The sequence below is a fragment of the Scomber japonicus genome, chromosome 18 (assembly GCF_027409825.1).
Source record: "Scomber japonicus isolate fScoJap1 chromosome 18, fScoJap1.pri, whole genome shotgun sequence".
NCBI lineage: Eukaryota > Metazoa > Chordata > Actinopteri > Scombriformes > Scombridae > Scomber > Scomber japonicus.
The window spans coordinates 4,108,115-4,134,459 of NC_070595.1; the positions used below are offsets into that span (position 1 = coordinate 4,108,115).

The 26,345-nt window shown below is 40.6% G+C and overlaps 1 protein-coding gene across 1 annotated transcript; it reads left to right on the top strand.

The window, feature by feature from the left end:
- The first annotated feature begins 6,552 nt into the window (after positions 1–6,552).
- LOC128379627 (primary amine oxidase, liver isozyme-like) lies at positions 6,553–22,348 on the top strand. Its single transcript, XM_053339319.1, has 5 exons — positions 6,553–8,165; positions 12,465–12,583; positions 12,867–13,033; positions 20,245–20,377; positions 20,484–22,348. Exons 1-5 carry the CDS (start codon positions 6,608–6,610, stop codon positions 20,766–20,768), a joined length of 2,262 nt encoding a protein of 753 aa, XP_053195294.1. The 5' UTR covers positions 6,553–6,607; the 3' UTR covers positions 20,769–22,348.
- Positions 22,349–26,345: the final 3,997 nt, after the last annotated feature.

The window sequence follows — 26,345 nt, forward strand, 5'->3', positions numbered from 1 at the left end:
CAATTAGGACCGACTTCCTCTTCTGTGTGACCTGACAGGACCTGGAACAAACAACAACAGGAGGCCTGTCTATTGTTAGCAGTCTACAGTTCTGAACTCACTGATGGGAGAGGGAGTATTTACAAGACAGGTCTAATCAGGACTCACTGACAACACCTATCACACTGTAAGGAAGTGAAATCTAGTTCCCTATAAAACAATGTACCCCTATCAGTCCCTGCAGAATCCTGCTGGTCTGCTCACTGCTCACAGGATAAGGCTTTTTTATGGTAAACAATGCCAAACCAACAATGAAGTGAGCTTCCTGAGCCTCAGTAAGTCACATCACTGCACTGGGTGATATGCTCATTCTATTCATTACAAAGACTGTAGACTTTAGGAATGTTGGTTTGTTTAGAGATTTACAAACAGTAAGAAAACACAGAAAATCACCACCCTTATTCTGAAAGTCAAGGTTACACAATGTCACTGCTATATGTTTTATTGAGTCGTAACATTTTGCTCTATCCGACCCTCATCAGCATATCATGGATAGCATCACAACACTTAAATAATTGATAAATAAGGGTTGGCAAGATCCACAATTCAATCTTTAAAATGTTCTTTAAAGCAGCATCAGGTTTGTTAAAATGTACATTTAGTAGTTTTGTTGGTTTTATGTCATTTTTTACCAAAAGTAAGACTGAATGCTCCTGAAAATGTCAAATGGTGTAACCACAAAAGAATGATAAATATTAAATATTTTATCCACCTACAGTGTATTTAACTGGACTTATACTAATAATGACTTCATTAAAAAAAAAAAAGTTTCCTGATTTACATGGTTCCCCAGATTTAGAACAATAGTATTCCATTAGCTTTATTTAATATAAAAGTTATAATGTAAGATCATGCTAAACTAGTTGATATGGTGTTTTATTGAGAATTTAATGTTTTTAAGCAAGTTGAATTATTTGGTACAAAGTTTTTATAGTTACACCACTTAGACATTTTTGCCATAATCCTCTAATATATTCTCTCAAAATGGATTAAAAGCAGAAATGTTATGCTGGGTCCATAAAAAAGTTTGCTATTTATTCATAAATTAATTTTCAAGTTTAAACCCTTTTAAATTTGACTAAACCACATGGAACAAACACATGTAATTGACCCATATACACAAGAGTTGCCTCAATCATTCAATGGGAAGACCGAAGGGATCAATCTAACAAATTGATGGGCACTTTGGGTTCATACTGTCAATCAACATGTCAACAATCCTGGTTCATACCAGCAAAATAAATGAACGTTCCAGCGTGTAACCTGATGTTGTGGTGATAAGTAACATTGTGCTCATCACTCTCCTGTAGTGGGGGAAGAGGCTGCGACAAGTTCACCATGGCTATCATAAGTACAAGGACATCTACTGATATGTAGCACACAAAGGAAAGATGCAGTGCTACATTTCTGTCAAAGCTTTCCGTTCTAATTTAAAACTGAACTCAGTGTGCAGTCATTATCTCTCTGGAATATCACCATCCTGTTCCTTCCTGTGTCATTACTCATAACATGAGGTCCAGTTATAGTTTTGAATAACAGGTCTATCATAATAAATCACTTGTTCATGAGTCAGAATAGAAAAATCAAAGATGTACTGAAAACGTTTTATTGTTATATGGAGAAACTAAGGAAGATCCTTTGCAACCAGAAAGTCTCCCTAGTGTTGAGTAAAACGTAAAGCTATAAAAGAATGCCATCACGATTCTGTTCCATTGTAAATAGTTGAGAAAGAAATGTAAAGATATATGCTCAACTCAAATTGTTCTTCAAAGAAATGTCATATATGGGGGTTGAAACTTTAAAAAGGTGATATGACAAATTGAAAAGTCTGCATGCCATGACTTACAGTATGAAGAAAATACCATTTAATGCACTGAAATCTGGGGTCGAGCCTTTCCTCAACATGTATGAATTTTATTTTCTGCATAAGGTAGGTGTTGAACCATGACCACAATAAATTCAGAAAGGTCAGAGAATGGTATGACACACAGTAAAAGCCACCCAAAGGAAAAATACAGTGAAGTATTGAGAAAATTTAAAAAAATGATAAGTGATCTGATGTTGATAATCCTAAGCCTAAAGGGAGAACTCCAACTGGCAGAACAACTACAGATTTTAAAAAATTGTTTGTATACTCTCTTTATTGAGATTTATCATCTATACAAACACAATCCCCACAACATACCCTCCCTAACAAATAGACTCTAAACAACTAACAAACAAGCAAAAAAGCAAAATTCTGTGCACCTTATAAGTACTTCCTCTTCAGTATCAATTCATATAGAGGCCAATTCAATGACTCCATCCAATTATTTATATATTTCAAGTTATTAAAATAGTTTAAGAAAGGAAACAGAATGTCTCTCAACCATCTAGCATGGGAAGGGGGACTAGGCTGTTTCCAATTTAGCAGAATGAGACGGCATTCCAAAAGAGAAGTAAATGCAATGACATTATGTAGATTACATGACCAATTTATGTCAAATTCACACCAAACAGAGCAGTAACAGGTTGCACCTCAATAGTAACACGATATTCTTCACTTAAGGATCCAAACACAGCCTCCCGAAAAGCATGAAGGCTAGGGAAAGTCCAACAAGAACAACAACAAACCATGGATTAACCCTGACTGAGAAGAAGAGAGTCTTTCTGTCAGGAAACAAAGAGGAACTAAAGGCTGTGCGGAGGAAGCTGAGAAGAAGGATCAGGGAGGGGAAACGTTGCTACAGGAGGATCAACTGCAGCAGAGCAACATCTGTGGAGTTTGTAGAGACCTCAAATCCATATCTGGCCACAGGGAACCCAACTCCCAGGCTGGGAGGGACCAAAAATGGGTAAATGATCTGAATTCATTCTTCAACAGGTTTTAGCAGACATCTGCCCCTCCCTCAGCTCAGTCATCACTGCTGCACACCCATCCGCACTCCAAGTACCTCATCAGCTACAGGCCGACGGCACTAACATCCCAACTGATGAAGACCCTGGAGAGGCTGGTCCTTGTCCATCTCTGCCTCCTGGTGGGCCCATCAATGGACCCACTACCATTCGCCTACCAGCATGGCATGATGCCATCTTCCTCCTACACAGAGCACTTTCTCACCTGGAGAAGCCTCGTAGCACTTTGAGGATCATGTTTCATGATTTCTCCAGCGCTTTCCACACAATAAAACCTGTGCTCTGTTCCTCTTCACCTTCTACACTGCAGACTTCTCACACAACACACCCACCTGTCACCTGCACAAGTTCTCTGACGACTCTGCGATCCTTGTCGTCATCACAGATGGGGATGACAGAGAGTACAGAGAACTGACTTAGGACTTTGTAAATTTGGTATCTGAGGAACCACCTCCAGAACAACGCAGGGAAGACCAAAAAGATGGTGGTCGATATGTGCAGGTGGAGACACTCCCCTCCGACACCGGTGAACATCCAGGGAACGGACATTGAGATGGTGACAACCGTCCTTCCTCCCTGCAGCTGTCAGACTGTACAACCAGCACTGCTCCCAGTAAACCTCAACAACCCCCCACCCCAATTTCTCCATTGTGGGACTAATAAAGGAATATCTGATCTTATCTTATGTATTTTTGTTCCTATTGAGTGACATTATTTATGTGAGATGTCTGTTAGACACTGATTTTGAGAGCTCATACACTTTCTGTTGCAAATTTCTGACTCCTGCCAACCTTTCATAATAAGTGTTTCTAAGCAAGTGTCACAAAATAAAGAAAAAGTCTTAACCCTGTAATCTCCAGGGCCCCCCCAAAAACTGATCTGTAACCACAGACACAGACATCCATACAGAGAGTGCTGTTTTCAGCACAAGTGTAAAAATACTAAAACAGTAGGGCAAAAGAAAGACTTAGTGTTTTTTCAAGAACAGTCTTTAAGGCCCTAACAGAGAATGAGAGGCTATTTCACTCTTGAGAGAAGACAGAAGCGCAACATGGGGAGTTTTGACCTCCTGCCACAAGACAACGAATGTCAACCTTCACCAAACTGTTTTTAGTACTAGACAGAGGCAGTAAACACCACTGAGGACACTGAGGTCACATCCTGTGTGTGTGTGTGTGTGTGTGTGTGTGTGTGTGTGTGTATAGGTGTGTTAATGAACAAGAGAAGTATAAATCCTGCTATTTCACACATATTACACATGGAGCAGGAATCTCTCCACTTCAGCAGACAACTGAGGCAGGATCTGAAAAGATGACATGTGGAGCATACAGTAATAAGAGCTTATAATAAGATTCACAAATTAACATTTTGATATAATGCATATTTTTATGTGGAAGAAAGTAACAAAGTACATTTACTCAAATACTGTAAGTAGAGTTTCACTTTCTACATCTCAGAGGGAAATATTGTACCTTCTACTTCACTACATTTATTTGACAGCTTTAGTTACTTTTCACATGAAGATTAGACACAATGGATAATATAAAGATGAAACCAATGGTTTCCAAACTTTTTGTCTTTAGTCAGCTCACATTTCAGATGTCTATGAGTTCACCAAATAGTGATTTTTCTCTCTAAACTTCTCACATGCTTTCTACTCAATAAATGTTCAAATGATCCAATATTTCAGCAAAAAATCAAAGATTAGAGAAAAAGTCCAAAAACTGAAAACACATTTGTGTATCACAACTTTGTTTTTTCTTCTTTCCTCTCCCATTAATCATCTCAGCAGCCCTCACATTTATCTGCTGACCCTTTAGAAGGGCCTCACCCCTCGGTTGGGAACCACTGGACTGTTATGTTTTGGACATGCAGACATTATGTCGAAATGTTAGTTGGTGCACTTTATAAAAAATGTTATTACTGCTGTGTGTTCCACGTCACATCTCTCCAGATTCCACACATGTTACATATCTTGTTTCACTAGATTGTGTTGCAATCATGTTTTTTTTCACTTTATCAGCTATTGTCTTTTTTATATGCTTCATATACAGGCTTGGAGAGTAACAGAATACATGTAACAGTGTTATGTAATTAGGATACAATAAAAAGGTAACTGTATTCCACTACAGTTACAGAAGAAATAGATTCTAATTACAGGTACATTTTTAAAAATGGGGATTATTTATCAGGATTACAATTTTAAAACAAATTTTACAATAAAGAACTTTATACTACAATGCAATATAAAAGTCCCAAACGAGCAGAGCAAAGGGAAAACTATCTCTCTGATCCACGATGGTCTGACTAGAGGATGATAGCATGACGAGTGCAGCGGGCGCACGTACACACACTTCACACACATATTGAATTTAAAAGTTGGCAGGGATGTTTGTTACACTGTGTCACTCCCAAAGACTCACAGTTATCAGAGAGCTTGAGTTTGCTGACAGCTTGTAGCGCACATTACTGCTCTCCACTGATATGACTGTGTGAGCGTAACACAGCCAGCGGGCCAGGCGCTGTTTCATCACAGCTTTTACCTGACAATGTTACAACACCGTGAATTGCGCAGTATTTGCACCGCTATCTGCTGCGTTTTATTTCTACCTAATCTGCAGCTGAGAGCAACACGCAGGTAGCTGTACATCACAGTTGACTGCAGCATCATTCAACAATAAAACAATAAGTGTGTCTCCAAACTGAGAAAAGGGATGTGCGCATTTACGCACGTGATACAGTGGTAACTTCATTACAAGTGTGGTGTTTACCAGATCGATCCGGATGTAATGGCAGTTAATGTTCATTAGCACATTTCCACAGATCAGCTGTTACACACTGACTCAGGTTTATATGTTGTTTATTATAAAGCTGAATTTATGGATGAACCTGAGCTCCATCAGAGCTGTCAGCACATTTTTATTTTTAAGTAGCTGAAATTAATTTAAATTCACTTGCCCTTAGTTAGCACCAACTCTCTGAGCACACTAACTGCATGTGGGAATTTGCGCTGCGCTGCGTATTACAGTAATCCTAAAGTAACGGAAAGTAATCATGTTACATTACTTTAATATTGTGGTATTTGGATTACGTTACTGAGTACATTTTTTAACAGGTAACTAGTAACTGTAAGTAACTGGAATACAATTTTAAAGTAACTCTCCCAACCCTGGTTATATCACTGTATATTTCATGCCAGTACAGCAAATTGAAAACACGTATGAAAGAAAAACGTGTGTCTATTTTCTCCTGGTTATATAATTATGTCTACATATATGGAATCTTTATGTATTCCAGTTTTTGAGAGGTTTGCTTTTTTTGTATTGAATCTGGAGGAATGCTCACATACCCTCGTTTTGTTATTTCTCTTGAAAGCATCTGTGATGATTATTAGACAAATAAACAGCACTTAAAATAGCCAAACTGTGTGCGTAAAACATTTCCTCTCTGGTGTGTGGCTGCGCACAAGATGGATGAAACAGTAATAAAATTGCCCATTGAAAGGAGGAGTTAGGGGCAGAGAGTTATGTGATCCATACATAGAGGGGTGGGAAACATAAGGTTTGAGGGGCGTGCTTCTTCTTTCCAAAATCGTCTGACCGTTCACCAACCCTCCCCGCACTCATTCCTTTCCTCTCTTTCTCTAAGTCAGTGCGTAATGGTATAGACGAGGATGAATTCCCTTGTGAAATGGGCGCTCATCCTCTTTGTCCTCTTCTCCATCATTCTCAACATCGTCCTGATTGGCATCCACCATAACAAGGCGCCCAAATGTTCTACCCAGCGCGTTCACCCTCTGCGGGGCAAACACAACGAGCGCAGCGACGTGTTCGCTGACCTCACCCGGGAGGAGTACTTGCAGGTCCAGGAGTACATGCTGAAGCAGAAAGACTTGGCCATATCCACCAAGCAGTTCACTAAGCCGTCGGAAAACTTCTTGTTCCTAATAGATCGCTCTCTGCCCAAGAAGAAGGAGGCGCTGGAATATTTAGACGGGAAAAGCCCCAAGCCGGTGCGAGAGGCCACGGTGGTGGTCTTCTACGGCACCGAGGGCCAGATCAAGGAGTATGTTGTGGGTCCTCTCCCTAATCCCCGACAACACAGAGATGTCACAGTGGAGAGGTACAAGAAGGAACTCCATATCGATGCGCGTACGGTCACCATCGGGGAGTACGTCTTGATTTTCCAGTTTTTTCAAGAGAAAGTTTTCTCCCAGTTGGAGACGCTCCTGAAGGAAAGCTTCAATTACGGTCCGAAGAATCAGCTGAATGTCTTTGAGCAGATGCCCCGCGGAGTCCAATCCGGAGATAGAATTACCTGGGTGTCTTTCTTCAGGGACATGAGTGGCATGTACATCCATCCCGTGGGCTTAGAAGTGCTGCTCAACCATAAGAGCGTAAACTCGTCCCAGTGGACAGTGGATCGGCTGCTCTATAACGGCCAATACTTCGACTCAGTAGACGAACTGAAACAGAAATATAATGACGGGACTATTAAGAAAATAGTTTACAAGGAGTCAACTGACTATGGTTCATTAAAACCCAAACACAAGCCTCTGGAGCTCGGCCCGCAGCAGTTTTACGCAGAGGGTAAGCGCTTCAGCATCAGCAAAAACCACGTTCTGTACCTGGACTGGAGCTTTGCTTTCGGGTTGAGCTCCCTCACGGGCATGCGGGTGTTTGATGTGCGCTTCAAGAACCAGAGGATAGTGTACGAGCTGAGCGTGCAAGAGGCCATGTCTGTGTACGGCTCAGTGACGCCGGGGATGATGCTCACCAAGTTTCTTGATTCGAGCATCGGGATTGGCCGTTTCGGACATGAATTGGTCCGTGGAGTGGACTGCCCCTATGATGCCACCTACGTGGATACATACCGGTACATCGATGCCTCTGCCCCGATTAGATTCAAGAATTCCATCTGCGTCTTTGAGCACAACATGGGTCAGCCACTGCGGAGGCACTTCTCTGACTTCTTCCACAACAGTTATGGAGGGATGGTGAACAGCGCTCTGGTGTTCAGGACCATCACAGCCATTGGTAACTATGACTACATGTGGGATTTCATCTTCTATCAGAGCGGAGCGGTGGAGGCCAAGGTGCACGCCACTGGATATATCTCGTCTTCTTATATACAAGACGGTTCTCTGAAATACGGACACCAGGTGGCAGAAAACGTCCTGGGAAACATCCACACCCACTTCATCAACTTCAAAGTGGACCTGGACGTGATGGGTGAGTACAGCAGTGTTGGTAAAGTTCACGTTCTACATGAACTAGTTCAGTTCATAGTTCACACATTTTAAAATGAACTAGTTCAGTTCACAGCTCCAAAAAATGAACTAGTTCAGTTCTTTTTTTCAATACGTTGCGAACTATACTCTTTTAAAATTGTTGCCACAGCCAGCAATTATTTCATTAGTTTAACACTGAAACTATGTGTCAGATTTCATCCAGTTTTGAATCCTTATCCAACCAGGATTTACATTAGCATCGAAGGGCCTTCCCCCATTGTTGTTTAAACTCCACTCAGTCCACACTTGTAGCAGTTGCAGCTTTCACCCCAACATTATATTCTCAAAAACATGAGGAAAAACTAGCTTGAATGTCATATATATGCTAGTTTATATAAGCTAGTTTTATATATATATATATATATATACACACACACACACACACACACACACACACACACACACACACAAACACATACTTAGGAGTTTATATTATATATATTTACAAATATTATGGAAGACAACACAGTAAGCAGGCTATTAATTAATGACATCAATAACCATTTACCCGATTTTTGTTATCTGTGACTGTGATTGTGGGAAAGTATGACTATTGTGGAATCCATGAGCGCATTTAAACATGAATCATTAACACAAAACTGGACGCTAAACAGAACGTGACATGGAATGAGAATATCATTTTTGTCATTGTGTGTACGTTGTCATTTGTAGTAAATTAAACATGAGCATTTAGTCCTTTTTGACATTTACTCGTGAATAAGAGATCTGTGGGTAATATATGTCCGTTTGGTAGTAGTTTATAGCGTCCTCTCCACATGCGCGTTCCCGTGACCTGTATTTATTAAAAAATAAATAAAAATCACCATGTTTTCTTCATATCCTATAAAATATTCTCCTGGACCAATAAATAGGAATTATGAATGTCTTGTTCCATAAATAAATAAAATGCAGCTTCATTAAGGATGAATCAAACATTTATTCATAAGTGATGGGGAATTTATGAATGTGAAGTAGTGTAGAGACTAATTATGAGTTAGAATATGAACAGTATGTGAGGGTTAAAAACAATGTTGATTATATTTATATGTTCATGTGAGGAAATTCATTGACAAGCCTTAACAATTCCTCAACTGACCCTGTATTATTGTGTAGCACCAAGTCTGGTTTAATACATCTCATTTTTCAGCATCTTTCCCACACACTTATACAATACAACCACAGTGCATTGTGGCCTGATAACCAATATTCACTTGCCCAGCCAGTCAAAAAATAAATGAAACAGTCAATCTTTGTATTTTATTCTGATTTGATAATAATGCATTTTAAAAAACAATTACACTGCTGTCAGACGGATACCTCATAACTCCATATTTAGTGTTTGATATGTTAGACCATGATTATCATCATCAAGAGAATGAGTCAAGGCTTGTGTCTTTTCGTTGTGAAGCCCAACAATAAAACAAGCCTGCACATTTTTCCCCCATCATTGATGTCCCCGTTTTACTCAAGGTCCCCTTGGCACTTACCGAGACTGCCTGTAGACTCAGCCATATACAGCTTATTTCCTGTATACTAGAAAATTACACAACCCTTTCAAAGAAATGTACTTAGAATTAACAGTTCCACATGATTGAAAATCCTACTATGCTGCTATGTCGTGCTGCGACTTTGTTTTGGAAATACAGAAAAATGTGTGGTGTATCAGTCTACAGCAGCCAAACCAACTCATGATGTTTTAATTTAAAAAATCAGTCAATAATAATTACAACATAAGTCTGATGTTATGCTGCACATATTACAAGTAGGCCACAGTACAACTGGATACCTTGTAGAGAAGTGAAAGTGTTCAGGTCTCCATTTAACAGCTAAGCATCAGTAGTAAATAGTAAACAATCAAATGGATCACATGCTGTATCATCATGTGAATCCTATGTGCATTCAAAGACTAATTCAGAGCAGGAATGGAAGACTGCCAGTAGCAATAACATCTATTGTTGAGTTGAGGGGAACTGTGAAACTTGTTTCCAGCGGGGGGAAAAAAGTATGTATTAATTATTTTCCTCAACACTCAAGACTGACGCCGACAGATGCAAACATCGCATCACTGCCCCAGCCAGCATATCCATGATAAATTATGTAATTCAATTCTTAGATGATACAATTATATTAAGCCTGCTGAAGGTAAATGACTAACCCTCAGTGTACCATGAAGAGATTTGCCACTTTTAAGGTTTGGTGTGACAGCCACTACCTCATTCTTAACACTGATAAAAATCAAAGAAATAGTTTTTGACCGAAGGGAGGTGAGAGGCCACGACCCTGTGTTTGTTGGGCACACTTATAATTTAAAATGGAGTGTCCATGTTGATTATCTATGTGCTGGCTGGCTCAAAGACTTGACTTTCTGTTTGGTGTGGGAAGTGAGATTATGTTAACATTGAACAATGCAGTGCTGGGAAGCATATGGCATGAGTGCATGGTATGGCTCCCTTACTGTTATGAAGCTGAAAGGGAAAAGAGATTACCTATGAAAACCACCTATGAGAGAACGGTGGTCAGAAAGGACCTATCACATATCTTACTCCAAGAATGTGAAATATGACTTTCAGGTAGATGCTACAGAGCCAGCAGATGTAAAATCAACTGTTTTAAGCTTTCCTTTGTCCCAACTTCTATTGCGCTACTCAATAAACAATCAGCTCAACCTTCACAGTTTGAGCAGTGCAGAGGTGTTGTAAGGCAGGACAACTAAAGTGTAGATTTATAGTCCAGACATCATCTATACTGCGGCTCTGTGTAGCACTTTTGCCCAAGATGAATTTCCCTCAGGACATTTAAGTTTATCTTCTCTTATTTTATCCTCTCTTATCTTCACCTCAGTGAGCTAATGGAAGCTATGGCCATGTTTTTGATTATGGATGTGGGGCTATACAATTTTGTAACATGTTCAATAATCATATATTTTTTAAATGCACATCAAAAAACACATACAATTCTAGATTTATATTTGGATAAGGCTTGAAGTTCACCATTTTAGGGGGAATGTTGCACTTTTACTAAAAAGGAACATATTGTGGTCAGACGACTGGGCGCCAATCTAAAATGACGTTTCAGCCTATTTTGTTTCACATCTTTGAATGTTGGCTGTTGCTTGCTGTGTTTCATTCACTGCATGCATGGAATTTTGAGGTACATGTATTATATGCTACCTCATACTACTACTTTACTACATTTTGGGGGGAAACTTTAAACTCAGCTACTTAACAGATAAAAACTTTGTGTATAAAAAACATACATCTTCAGCTCATTGATTAAACTGGCTTAGTGCTAACAATACTAATAAGATGTATAATAGTATCAAATTCTAACAAGAGCCATCCCAGCCAGCATGTCCATGTAGGCCCCACATGGGTTAAATGTGGGTACTGAGTGGGCATGGGCTTGAACTGGGCAAATGTTGTGTGTCCCACATGGTTTCAGTAATACTTACTGTAAGTGGGCTAAGCAGGCATGGGCATAAACAGGGGGAATTATATTGTCCCCATATTGTTTCAGAAACATGGGCCCCACATGTAAAGCCCATGTGGGCTGGCTAAATGGGCCCCATTTTAGGTAAATTCTGATCCCACTTAGACTCCATATGGGCAAACATATGGGGGACCACCATGGAAACTGCAGACAAATTTGCAGCCCAAATTTAACCCATGGACATGCTGGCTGGGATTTTTCATAATGTTAAAATTAACTTTTAATACTATAATACAGTTAATGGAGCTTTCACTTAATTCAGCTTTTGAAAGCAGTATTTTTAGGTTGTAGTATTGCTACTTTTACTTAATCGTGGATTTGAATACATCTTCCAGCGAGGATAATTTGGTTATGGGTAATGTGATCAATTGCAAATTCTTCAAGGAAATGAGGAATATCAAATCAGATGTATCCTGTATATCAGTTCGTCCCTGCCTCGCAATGGGGCGCTGAGTCAAAATGTGGTTTTGAGATCTGTATAAGTTTTGTTAATGTTGTTGAATATTTCTAAATATAGTTTGATGTATGTACTTACTTTGTGGGAGCTGGAAGGTAACAGGGTACAAGACAATGAGCTAAAAGAGTTCAGAGTTAGTGATAACTGCCTGTGGCTTGTCACATGTAGTCATATGGCCCACTGAAGACATGCTAATATTGAATTGTGCAGCTTTAAATAACATTTAAAAAGGGAAAATAAAACATCAGTGCAGCTTTGTTTTGGCTAAGACATTTTTCATGTTTTCTTCTCCAGGAGTGAAAAATGTGTTCCAGACGAAAGACATGGAGTACGTCAATGTGTCGCTGCCATGGATGCCTGATCGCACCGCTATGATCCCTCAGCTGGTTGAGAAGCAACTCAAAACGGAACAGGTCTGCCATTACCTTCATTCACTTCCATATAGGTGTTTAAATATTCACCTCCATATAGGAGTCATTCAACAGTATTTCAATAAGACAACAAGAATGAGTAACAATGTGGAACAAGAGTTATGAACTACTCAGGCTTTGATAATGTGGAGAGAGCATAAAGTGTTCTCTACTTTGACACAAGAATGTCTAACAGTGCTATTTTTATAGAGAGCATTTTGGAGCATCTGATGATTGATTGATCGCTTTCATAGCAAGTAAAGTGACTCTTAAAACACTTTGACAGGAAGCAGCTCTGCGTTTTGACACCAAGACTCCTCGCTACCTCCACATTGCCAGCAACATGACCAACCGCTGGGGGCACCAGCGCTCCTATAGGTTACAGGTGTACAGCTTTACTGGGGACCACCTTCCAGAGAGCCAGGCTGAAGAGAAGTCCATGTCCTGGGCCAGGTGAGACTGGAACCTTAGATCCTGAATAGCTAATCATAGCAAGCATTTCTTTACCTTGATTATTTAAAGTATGTTTGACAACATGTCTTTTACAATAATTTCAATATCTACATTTAGGTTGAGTTTAGGTTGAGTTTAATATAATCTATTCAGGTGAATCACACTAAGTATTTATTGTGTAGCATGGCTGGAAAGTAACAATCAGAGGATGAGCCCCCCTATGGACAGGGAAGTTCTGGAGACAGACTATGTTTTTCTTTCTGTTCGGACAATTTCCTTCAGTCAAAGTACTTTGGATGAAAGAACTTACATATACTGCCTGGGACCACATATGTGATATCACTGGATTACATATTATACAAACATGATATTAAATTGTATCTGTATGCAGACAACACACTGCTGTATGTTGCCATACAACCTGATAAGAGCATCCCACAATTTGGGAATAATATTAGACTCTAATCTTTCACATGAAAATTAAATGATGGTGGTTCAATCAATCAATCAATCAATCAATCAATCTTTATTTGTATAGCGCCAAATCACAACAAAGTTATCTCAAGGCACTTAACACATAGAGCAGGTTCTAAACCAAACTCTTCAGGTTTTAACTTTAAAGAGACCCAACATTCCCACATGAGCAACAGTGGCGAGAAAAAACTCCCTTTTAACAGGAAGAAACCTCAGGCAGAACCAGACTCAGAAGTGGGCGGACATCTGCCTCGACCGGTTGGGTTGAGAAAGGAAGGATAGAGGAAGGATAGAGAGGAAGAGGAGAGAGAGGAAGGATAGAGGAGGAAGCACAATGAAATCAACAATGAAGCTAGAAGGTCCGGGACTGGAATCCGTCATCCGGACGTCTACAGGCCCAGATTACCTGTGAGACGAGAAAGCACAGACAACTCCGGGGAAGAAGTTCAGGTTATTGAATGCATTGATAGAACATGAATGTTAATGGAAATAGATGGATAGAGAGAGAGAGAAAGGGAGAAGGAGAGAGGGGCTCAGTTCATCATGGGGGTCCCCCGGCAATCTAAGCCTATAGCAGCATAAGCTAAGAGCTCAAAGAGCCCTAACTATAAGCTTTATCAAAAAGGAAAGTTTTAAGCCTACTCTTAAATGTAGGGAGGGTGTCTGCCCCCCGGACCAAATCTGGGAGATGGTTCCACAGAAGAGGAGCCTGATAGCTGAAGGCTCTGCCTCCTGTTCTACTTTTAGAGATACTAGGAACCACAAGTAGACCTGCATGCTGGGAGCGCAGTGTTCTAGTAGGTACATAAGGTACTATCAGTTCTTTAAGATATGATGGAGCCTGACCATTAAGAGCTTTAAATGTGAGGAGGAGGATTTTGACTTCTATTCTGAATTTTACAGGAAGCCAATGCAGTGAAGCCAAGATGGGAGTAATATGATCTCTCTTTCTAGTTTTTGTCAGAACACGAGCAGCTGCATTCTGGACCAGCTGGAGAGTCTTTAGAGACTTGTTAGGACAGCCTGATAATAATGAATTACAGTAGTCCAGCCTAGAAGTAACAAATGCATGTACTAGTTTTTCAGCATCATTTTGAGACAGGATATGTCTAATCTTTGCAATATTACGCAGATAAAAGAAGGCAGTCCTTGAAATGTGTTTTGTGTGGGAATTAAAGGACAGATCCTGATCAAATATAACTCCTAGGTTCCTTACAGTGGTGCTGGAGGCCAGAGTAATGCCATCCAGAGTAATTATATCATCAGATAATGAATTTCTGGGGTGTTTAGGGCCAAGCACAATAACTTCAGTTTTTTCTGAATTTAGTAACAGGAAGTTGCAGGTCATCCAGGCCTTTATGTCCTTAATGCATATTTGTAGTTTCAGTTATGGTTTTCCACCCAAAGACTAGCCAATTCATTTGAACCTTCTCCTCTTATTGATTATTGCAGTACTCTTTGTTCAGTCTCAGTGAAGAGTCAGTAGGTCCTTTTAATGCAGGAGACCTAGTTTTTTTGAATTACTTAACCTTGACCAAGTAAGTGTATTTGTTCTTCACTATGATTCATTTGCCAAACAAAGATCTTTTCCTAACCTTAACAACCATAGTGTATGTTAGGGAATTTTCCATCATTTGGCATGCACTGGGTCAAACTAGGCTGTTCGGTCATCACAAGGCCACACCAAATCTTGGTTAAGTCACTGTCTCCCCTTGAGGTAGTGGTAAGCAGTGCGTCTGCTCCCTTTGGGGAAAACAGGAGGCATTCTGATAGTGTTGCTATAGCAGCCAAGATCAGATATGTGTTTGACTGTTTTCCCTGAACGGGGTAAAGGTAACTGTAGTCAGAGGTTTGATATTGTGTTGGATGGAGGACAAAGGTCCTGAGTGTTGTTGAAGCAATGTTTTGTCTTTAGACCAGAAGACTAAATTCTGTGGTAAATGTGTTGGATCTGCCCATATTTGGGCATGGCTCAACCTGTTTAGTTTAGTTTATTTGGATCCCCATTAGCTGTTACCCAGGCAACAGCTACTCTTCCTGGGGTCCATATTAAAATAAATACAACCAATTACATTACAATTACAATATAACATAAATGCATACCTAAATAGAGTGCCCCCCCCCCCTTTAAAACAGTGACTTCAAACTTCGTACAATTCCATTAAAACCAGCTTACATAATTGGTATCAAAACACACAAATGATTGAGACAACACTATAAACAACAAACAATCAAACAAGAAACAAAAAAAAACAACGAAAACAAACAAACAAACAAACAACAACAACCAAGCAATGATACATATTAAATATTTTGCTGGCCTCCGCCCAAGAATAACCTTTTTATATGCTTTTTAAAACGTTCTTTATTTGCAGTTTGAATAATATAGTCTGGTAATTTGTTCCATTGAAAACTGGCTCTATACAGAACTGTTGTTTTCATTGCATTTGATCTAGGTTTAGGAATTACAACATGACCCCTCCTCACCTGTCTTGTTTCATGGTCATGTCTGTTCCCAGAAAACGTTATTCTTGAGTATAGGCAGGTTGGTTGTTTAAAAACACATATATTCCAGAATAAAGTTAAAAGACTCCGTCTTAATCTATCTTCCACCTTCAACCAGGCAAGATCAGCGTGCATTTGGTCTGTACTTTTCCTTATTGAACACCGGAGTGCAAGACGGGCTGCTCTATTTTGTACTAATTGAAGCTTATACAGCTCTTTATAAGCTGCACTAGACCAGATAGCTGAGCAATAATCTAGATGAGACAGTATCAAAGCCTGAATAACCTGCAATGTGGTACTTGGCGTAAGAAAAGAGGAGCATCTTCTTATAACAGATATTCCTCTCCCCATTTTCCCAATAATTTTATCAATGTGATTCTGCCATGATAGTTTACTATCAAGGGTGACCCCTAAAAGTTTAGCCTCATTGACCTGCTCTATACAGCTGCCCTTGATGGAGATGGATAACTGCTTCTCCTCCCTTAGTGCATACATTGATCCAAAAACAATACATTTGGTCTTAGACACATTCAAAACTAAATTGTTATTCTCTACCCAATCTGAAATATGTTTAATTTAATTTTGAAGGAGAACATTTAACTCTTCCACACTGCTTGATGACATATATACAGTAGAATCATCAGTAAACATAGCTAAACTGGCTTTACTCAGAACAAGAGGCATGTCATTGGTAAAAATAGAATAGAGCAAAGGACCCAAGCAACTCCCCTGGGGAACTCCACACTGTACTGTCTTGACAGTGGAAAAACTACCATTAAAAGGCTGTTTGTGTTCTATTGGATAAATAGCTCCTCATCCAGCTAAGAGGCAGAGTATTAAAACCATAAGCAGTAAGTTCCATTAATAGCATCTCATGGTCAATTAAATCAAATGCAGCACTAAAATCAAGCAGAACAGCACCTACAATTCTTTTCCTGTCTATGTCATTCAACCACTGATCAGTCATCTGCATTAAAGCTGTACTTGTGGAGTGACCTTTCTTGTAAGCATGCTGAAAATCAGAGTTAAGTTCATTAACTGAGAAATAATGTGTGATCTGGTCAAATACCAATCTTTCCAACAGTTTACTTAACAGAGGAAGAATGCTGATAGGACGACTATTGGCACCTGTAAACACTTCAGTTTTGTTTTTGGGTAAAGGAATAACTTTTGCAGCTTTCCAAGCCTGGGGGAATACACCCTCCTGCAAACTTAGATTAAAAATATGACAGATGGGTAATGCAATAGGACCAGAAACCATCCCCAAGAGTTTTCCATCCATATTATCCAATCCTGAGGGTTTTTCACCATTTAGATTTAGCAGAAGTTTTTCCACCATATTCACTTGAACTGGTTGAAAATAAAATTTGCAATCTTTATTTTTCATAAGATAGTCATTGATTAATTGTTTTGATAGTTTGTTATCTGAATTTGTCATTTCATTTTTAAGTTTTTCAATTTTTCCAAACAAAATATTCATTAAGATAATTCGCAATATCATGAGGTTTTGTAATGAAAGTGCCATCTGACTCAAGGAAAGAGGGAGAATTATCCCCAGATCTACCCATTATGTCATTTAGTGTTTTCCACAGTTTCTTTCCATCATGTTTAATTTCATTTATTCTATTTTGATAATACCTACTTTTCTTTTTCCTATTTACTTTTGTAACTTGATTTCTGAGAGAACAGTATGACTTCCAGTCAGTTTTATTGCCAGATTTAATTGACACCATTTTCATTTTATCCCATTGAGTCATCAAGGCTTTCAGTTGATCATCAATCCAAGGTGCTTTTCTGTTTCTCACTGTGAATTTCCTAATGGGGGCATGTTTATCAGCTACCTCTAAGAACATTTCTGTAAATAGTTCCAGTGCTTTGTCCACATGTTTTATTAAACACAAGCATCCTGGTGCCTTTCATACTCAAACAGAAATGTATATGAAAGTGTGTGCTAGATAATATACATAGAACAAATAAACACACACTAATAATCACTGTATGACATTAACATGAAACCATGAATGCACGTCACTTATCGCTGATAAACATTTTAAAAAGCTCATAGAAAGACTGCGTGCTCTTACTTTGATATGCGGAAATGACGTCACCAGTAGGCGATCACTTGCTATCCGAAAATGTCCGAGTGATACGAGTGGATTTTCGTTCGGACTGGCGGAAAGTTCGTTTCAAAACTCTGTGTGTGTAAAAAGCAAATCCACAAGCGCAGAACTGAGATCCACAAATGTTTTTTCGATTCACAAATAAAAACTGAGTTCACAAATGCTTTTCATTTATTTGTAAATTAATTTAATGTATTTTTTATATTTGTGGAATTTGTTTGTGTATTTGCAGATCCGTTTTATATTTGCAAAATATTTTTGTGAGTATACAAATCTTTTTTTTGTATTTGTGGAAGGTGTTTATATTTACAGATTACACATTTACACACAGATTGTCGATCTGCACACACACAACATTATGAAACAAATCTAACTCCATATTGTCTTAACAGGTATATGATTTTGGACATATATTGCCACACCACCACCATAGCTGTTCCTATAATTCCTGAAAACATTATATCCTGACACAGCAATTTCATTTACACCTATTGTTGAATTTAAGTGAGTTTCTGAGATGGCAAGTATGTGTAAATTCTCATTTTTAAGTAAGGAAGTGATCTCATGAACTTTGTTTCTTAGACTACATATATTGAGATGGGCATTTTTTAAGCCCTTCTTTGGTAACTTAAGAGACATGATAAATAATTCCCAAATGTTAAATTCTATGTTCCATTTTTATTATTTTTTCTGTAGGTGCCATTTTTGGCTTTTGGTGGTCTCACCGCTGTCTTGGGGTGCTGCTGCGGGGGTGTATGATCAGCCTGTCGTGTCGCAGAAAAGCAATGTCCCCTCTGTCTTGAGCAGCTCTTAATTTAGGCATCAGTTCTTTCCTTTTCTGTCGGACAGCATCTGTATAGTCCTCATTTATGTAGATCATTGAGCCTTTGAGGCATTTGGCCCTCTGAAGAATCATTGATCTGTCCTTGTACTTTACCAACTTGACTACAATCGACCTGGGTCTGCTGCCCCCGGACACAGGTTTCCCTGCACGGTGTGCTTGCTCCACCTCAATCGTCCCCTGCAGTTGTAGTTTCTCCACAAGGACCCTCTTTACCTTTTCCTCTGAATCTGCCCATCTATCTTGAAAATTTCTGATTGCATGTCTTTACAGTGATCAGTCTGTTTTATAATACCCATTTTAATGTCATCCACCTCTTTCTGTGTATAGTGAATGCTGGCTTTAATTTCTTGAACTTCTTTTGAGATATCATCCATGCGTGTGTTTGTTGAGTCCAGGATTATTTTGACAAAGCCTTTAAAGTTCTCTTGCTGTTGCTACAAGAGTGCTAAAAACATCTCTCTCTGTTGTTGCATTAGCTCATTCACCTGTGTGAGCGTAATACACTCTTCCTCAGACTTTAGTCTGGCTTCTGCTTCGGTGGCATGTTGCTTCAGTGAGAGGGCTAACAGCCTGGGCCTTGGTATCAGGCTGCTGGCTGCTGCTGGAAGGCTGCTGGTGGCCCTGATGGAAGGCTACTGGTGGCCCTGATGGAAGGCTGCTGGTGGCCCTGATGGAAGGCTGCTTGTGGCCCTGATGGAAGGCTGCTGGCTGCTGGTTAGAGGCCTGGGCTGCTAGTGGAAGCCTACTGGCTTCCTGAGGGAGCCTGAGAGGCTCAGAATATGGAGTAGGCCGAAGCAAGAAGGAAATCCACCAAATATCAAGAATATAAAAAGTCATCCACAATTTTCGCCTATCTGTTCACTTAGTATGATCTAAGAACTATTGTAGTGCCTTAAATTAGAACTTTGTGATACATTAAACTTAGGAATTCACTCCAAAATCAAGGTGAGGTGTCAGGAACACACGCTGAGTGTTCTGGCCTCTCCTGTGACATTATCTGTGTGTTTTAAAGTCTATCCCTGGAGGACAGAAACTTCAGATTTTAAGGGAGCATCACAACATTACATGTACCGTATACTGATCATTCATTTACTTCTCCTTTGCCAAGTAAATAAACCATTTCAACTTCAGACATCCTGGACTCCTGTCTACTCTCTCCATTGACGTATGGGCTGCATAATTACAAATCTCTAACAGTGTAGTTGCCATGCACAAAAATAGTACAACAACAAAAAATCAAAATGTCTCTTCTGTCTGTCTCTCTGCAGGTATAAAGTTGCCATCACCAAGCACAAGGATTTAGAGCAAACCAGCAGCAGCCTGTACTCTCAAAACAACATCTGGGATCCAGCTGTGGACTTCAGCAAGTACATTGAAGACAACGAAAGCATTGAACATGAGGTGTGTTGATATGGAATCTGCATGTTATTCACAGAAAATCAGAAAACAAGATAATGAACTTTAGGTGTGAAGACATTTACATGATTGTTTGAAACTATGTTCCCAGGATCTGGTTGCCTGGGTGACCGCTGGCTTCCTCCACATCCCTCATGCCGAGGATATCCCTAACACGGTAACTGTGGGCAATGGGGGTGGGGTCCTGCTACGACCCCACAACTACTTTGACGAGGACCCATCCATCCACTCTTCTGATGGGGTGTACTTTAACCCGGGGAGTGAGCAAAGCTGTGAGAACAACAGAATGGCCTGTCTTGCTCAAGAGACCTGCAGCCCCGTGCTAGAATCCTTCACCTACCAAGGCTTTGATGGGGTTATGAAGTTTGAGGAGTAGGTGTGATTCATTGAGCACTGAAATGTAACCTCAGAGCACTGATGTGCTCAGAGAGGCGCTTGGGCTTACTAATCAATCTATCAAGAAGAAAATGATTCTTGCTACACATGTTTTGCAGAGTTTTATGGATATCAATCTCTTGTCTGTGTGTTCAGCACAGAGCTGGACTCAGACTCTCTCTCTCTCTCGTTGTATCTGGTTTGTTTAATCCATGCACAAATAGTAATATAAACACAATAATTTGTGGTTTTTGGCGGTGTTGTCTGCTGGAACAATTTCTCCTGAAGTCCTGTCATCACAGTGAGGTTGCTGGGTCTGGTACCGTTGTGCTAGTACAGACAACCTTTGTTCATAGACCGTATATGGCAACGCTGCACTACATCAGGAGACACTGCACAGACCTAACTCCAGTAAAACACAAGCTACCCCCCTCTGTTCTCCATGGTTCTATTTTCATTACATTTAAAACTATGCATCATGTAAACAAAATGCAAGACTTGGTGGCATTATAGTAGCCAACTTGGGGCCCTTAGTTTTTTCTTGTATGCTTTTCTGTATGTTATGCTTTAGTGTTGTACAGCATATTACCAGACACATTCTCAATGAATAAAGCTATCACAAAATAATTGTCACACAGTGAACTTGGGGCCTTTCGGAGGGTCCCAGGGGAGTTACCCTACTGGTAAAGTAGCCTTGATGGATAGATACAGATATGGCTGACTATAACGTAGGGAAACAATCTATTTTATGGTATCAATGATACTTTAAATGATATTTCAGTTGTAATTCTAGCATCTGTACCCTCAGCCCCCAGCCTATTGGTTCTTTCTAAAGATGTAATTTTTTGAAAATGTCTTAACATCCTAAAACAGGTAATCCCCACTTTAGTTTTTGTTAGTGTTAGGGTATTAGTCAAACAGGAAGAAATTATATATTGTTGGGAACTATTTTCAGTGGCAGATAGATCCAAATTTGTTGTTCTACTAAGTATTTCAGGCAGCAGGACAGTGTGTGTGGAAGTTGGGAGTTAAAAGAGGTTTAGGATCTCACTTTGCCTCAGCAACCCTCAGGAGGTTAATTCAGCCATGTAGTTAAAGATTTCTGTCGCTATTCATCTGAAATAGACAAAAACAAATAATAACTGTTATGAGCAGTAAAAATTGTGTTGCCTGGGATTTCAAAACTATCAACTGTCTTCATTATGTAATGGTTTTATTCATTTTCACTCTTATGCCAGCTAACGTTTTTCTTCTTTTTTTTTGCATGAAGTCAAAATTAATCCAAATGCATTGTAAATGACACATTTCTTACTTTTTCCTCTGATGAACCACTGTGATGTAAACTGTGACATAAACATTATAAACTGACACTGTACAGTCAGCTGTAAGTGATGCATTGACAAATATGAGCTTTCAGTCCAAAGGACCCTTCTCTGATGTGGCTCGAGGCTGGGACTACTGAACGTCTGATTGTTGTTTTACTCTTTTTAGATATTTTTTTCTACACTGGGACATTCAGAGGAATTTTACTGTTGTTGTTGTTGTTTCCTCTCTTAATAAAAGAAGAGATTATTTGTTTAAGAGGAGTTCTGCTATATTTGGTCCTTTGCAAAAACACACGCACACACATATGCTGTTTTTTTGTTTTTTTTAAGTATATTTTTTGGGGCTTTTTTGCCTTTAATATACAGGACAGTGGATATAGACAGGAAACAGGAGGCAGAGAGAGGGGGAATGACACACAGGATAAGACCGCTCGGCTCAGGATTCGAACCGGGGTCACCTGCAACGAGGGCTATAACCTCACACATGGGGCGGGAGCGATACCCGCTGAGCTATGCTCAACCCCACATATGCTGTTTTTTATATGCTTGTAAGGACATTTATTCCCTAGCCCCTCTGCCTAAATTTAACCATCACAACTATGTGCCTAAACCTAACCCTTACCCAAAACTGAACCTGAACCTAAACCTAATTAACCTTAAACCTTAAATGACCTTAAAGTCTTAACCCTCAAAATGCACTTTGAAGTTGTGAAGACTCAAAATGTCCTCACATCACAGAAATGTCCTCACAATGCTGGCACCTGAAATTGGTTCTCTCAAAGACAGAAAGACATGCACACACGCACACACACACACAGTAGTTTTTACAAAATTCTCACAAGATTTTATAGATTTCAAAAAAGAAAAGCACTGTTACACAGACTGAATGGAGATTTGAGATGCTGAAAATACACACACACACACACATACACACATACACACAAAGAGAAATGTGTAATGTGTAGGTCTCACTCTTCGACATTGTTTTTCCAGGAGCAAGAAAATTGAAACCAGAGCATCAAAGCAAGAGTAAAAACACACCCACCCACTTTGACTGTACATACTGTACTTCATGGGAACCGAATCAGCAGACGGTACATGTAAGGTTCAACGCTTGTGTTTGTGTGTGTGTGTGTGTGTGTGTGTGTGTGTGTGTGTGTGTGTGAGTGTGAGTGTATGTACGTGTATGTTTGTGTCCCTTTGTGAAGTCACATTGTAAGTGTTTCTTTTCTTCAGAAGTCAAGTAAAATGTTTCTCTTAAAGCTTTCATGCTCCTCTGTGGCTTGCACTTGTTTAGGAAAGCCAGTGTCAGGATGTGAAAAACAAAGGAAAGCAGAAAGCTCCCATGAAGAATCCAACAAAAGTCTGCACTCAAACAGAAAGCCAGGCCATGCTGAGATGGACTTGAACTGATGCTCAGAGATGTAACTCACCCTGATTCCATTCATCTTAAAATGTTATCCCCTGCAGATCTCTTTACACACAAATAAAATCAAATCACTGTGACCATTCTTTCTTCCATTAATATGTAGATGATAAGAGAGTACCCCTCCCTGAGCTACTACCTTATCATGGTGGAGGGGTTTGCGTGTCCCAGTGACCCCAGGAGCTCAGTTGTCAGGGCTTTTATGCCCCTAGTAGGGTCTCCCATGGCAAACAGGTCCGGGGGGAGGGGTCAGACAAAAGGTAGCTCAAAAAGACCCCTTATGATGAGTTCTATAAATGGTTTTCCGTGTCACCGGGCCCCCCCCCCCCCCCCCAGAGCCAGGCCTGGGGGTGGCCAGGCCTTCTCCCATGAGGCCCGGCCAGGCACAGCCCGAAAAGGGGACATGGGACCCCCCTCCCACAGACCCATCACCAGTGGGGGGGACCAAAGGGGTCGGGTGCGTAGAGGGCTGGGTGGCAGCCGTGGACGGGGACCTCAGCGGTCCGACCCTCAGCTGCAAAAGCTAGCTCTAAGGACGTGGAACGTCACCTCTCTGGTGGGGAAGGAGCCTGAGCTGGTGCGCGAGGTTGAGAAGTTCCGGCTAGATATAGTCGGCCTCACCTCGACGCACAGCAAGGGCTCTGGAACCAGTCTCCTTAAGAGGGGTTGGAGTCTCTTCCACTCTGGAGTTGCCACTGGTGAGAGGTGCCGGGCAGGGGTGCCAATACTTATTGCCCCCCGCCTTGGTGCCTGTATGTTGGAGTTTACCCCGGTAGATGAGAGGGTAGCCTCCCTCCGCTGAACAGCAGTTCAGAGTATCCAGCCTTCTTGGACTCCTTGGAGGGGGTGCTGGAAAGTACTCCCTCTGGGGATTCCCTCGTTCTGCTGGGGGACTTCACGCCTACGTTGGCAGTGACAGTGAGACCTGGAGGGGTGTGATTGGGAGGAACGGCCCCCCCGATCTGAACCCGAGTGGTGTTCGGTTATTGGACTTCTGTGCTCATCACAGGTTGTCCATAACGAACACCATGTTCAAGCATAAGGGTGTCCATATGTGAACTTGTCACCAGGACACCATAGGCCGCAGTTCGATGATTGACTTTGTAGTCGTGTCGTCGGACTTGCAGCCACATGTCTTGGACACTAGGGTGAAGAGAGGGGCGGAGCTGTCAACTGATCACCACCTGGTGTGGAGTTGGCTACGATGGTGGGGGAGGATGCCGGTCAGACCTGGCAGACCCAAATGTATTGTGAGGGTCTGCTGGGAATGTCTGGCAGAGTCTCCTGTCAGAGAGAGTTTTAACTCCCACCTCCGGGAGAGCTTCAACCATGTACCAGGGGAGGCGGGGGACATTGAGTCAGAGTGGGCTGATTGGCTCCACCTTTTTTTTTTCATCAAGAGAAAATATGATGTGATAATTACAGTGCTCACTTAAAGGCAGCAGAGTGTAAAATAGCAGTGAAATTATCCCACTCCACTTCACACACCAGCTTTAGTCAGAACAGATTTATACAGCGAAGCCCTGTGACTACACTGTTTACAACATCTGGAAATTGTCAGCAAAGTGACAGACCCATGGGAGCTAATCCTGCCAATTCTCTTTAAATACATGTAAACACATCCTCAACAATCACAGAAATGCTTAACCCTCTGGATCCCAAATCACACCGTTGGGATCAAAATACCACTTTTTTAAATTACTGGCATTTACAAACCATTTGTCCAATCCAAAAACTATCAAACCAAGGGTGAATGAGTAAAAATGTGACAGAAGCAAAAAATGACCAGAAACTGCATGGGATTCAGAGGGTTAAAGACCATTAAGCTAGTGGGGTTCCATGTATACCAGCACAGCAAAATGTGAAAAAATGTAGATTTTTTTTTCCTTCTGTTTGTCCCTTCAGAATTTGCATGCTATTGCTGGTTAGAGAGGGAATTATTAATGATGAAATTACTCCACAGAGGAAGGGCTGGTAAGATTGGAGAGAAGAAAAAATGTTTAGTTTTTAGGTGTGAGGAGTTCCTTGGCAGTGTCTACAACTCAGCACACATCACAAAATACTAGTAAATATCTTACTGCCTTTTTGGATGCCCAGCCTGAAGTCCTGTATTTGTGGGCGTAACACCAGTGCAACTTCAAACTCTTGCATAAAACCTCAGCCTTATACTCTAATCCAGTGTTTCTCAACCGGTGGGGCGCGAACACTCTCCGGGGGGGGCGCGAGCGGGCGCGAGTAGGCAACAGGATGGAGGGAAAAATCATAAAAATAAAAAAAAAATCATTAAAAACAAATCGTGAAAATCCCCATGTCGAAAATGCAACTGGTTGGACTACTACAACACAGAAACACTTCCCCAGCCTTGCAGACTTTATCACTGATGCAGGCACGTCACACGATTTCACCTCTTTATTTCAGTCAGCGTCTGAGCACCTGTCTGCAATGAGACAACAATTTGCGACGTATTTCAAAGAGGATTATCGCTCTTTCGCGTGGGTTCGAGATCCATTTGTGTGCACAGCAAACGAGCTGTCAATTGACATGCAGGAACAGCTTATTGAGCTGAAGAGTGACAGTAGGCTGAAGGAACGTTTCACCTCCTGCCCTCTTTCGTCATTCTGGGCAGCATTGATGCAGGAATACCCTCAACTCTGTGACGTCGCATTGAAGATTCTCCTCCCTTTCGCGTCGACATATTTGTGTGAGGCAGGCTTCTCGAAAATGACTGCACTCAAAACGAAATACCGGAATCGTGCACAAATTGAGGATGATTTGAGGCTATGTTTATCAGACATTGCACCAAGAATTGAGGATCTTTGCAAGGCAA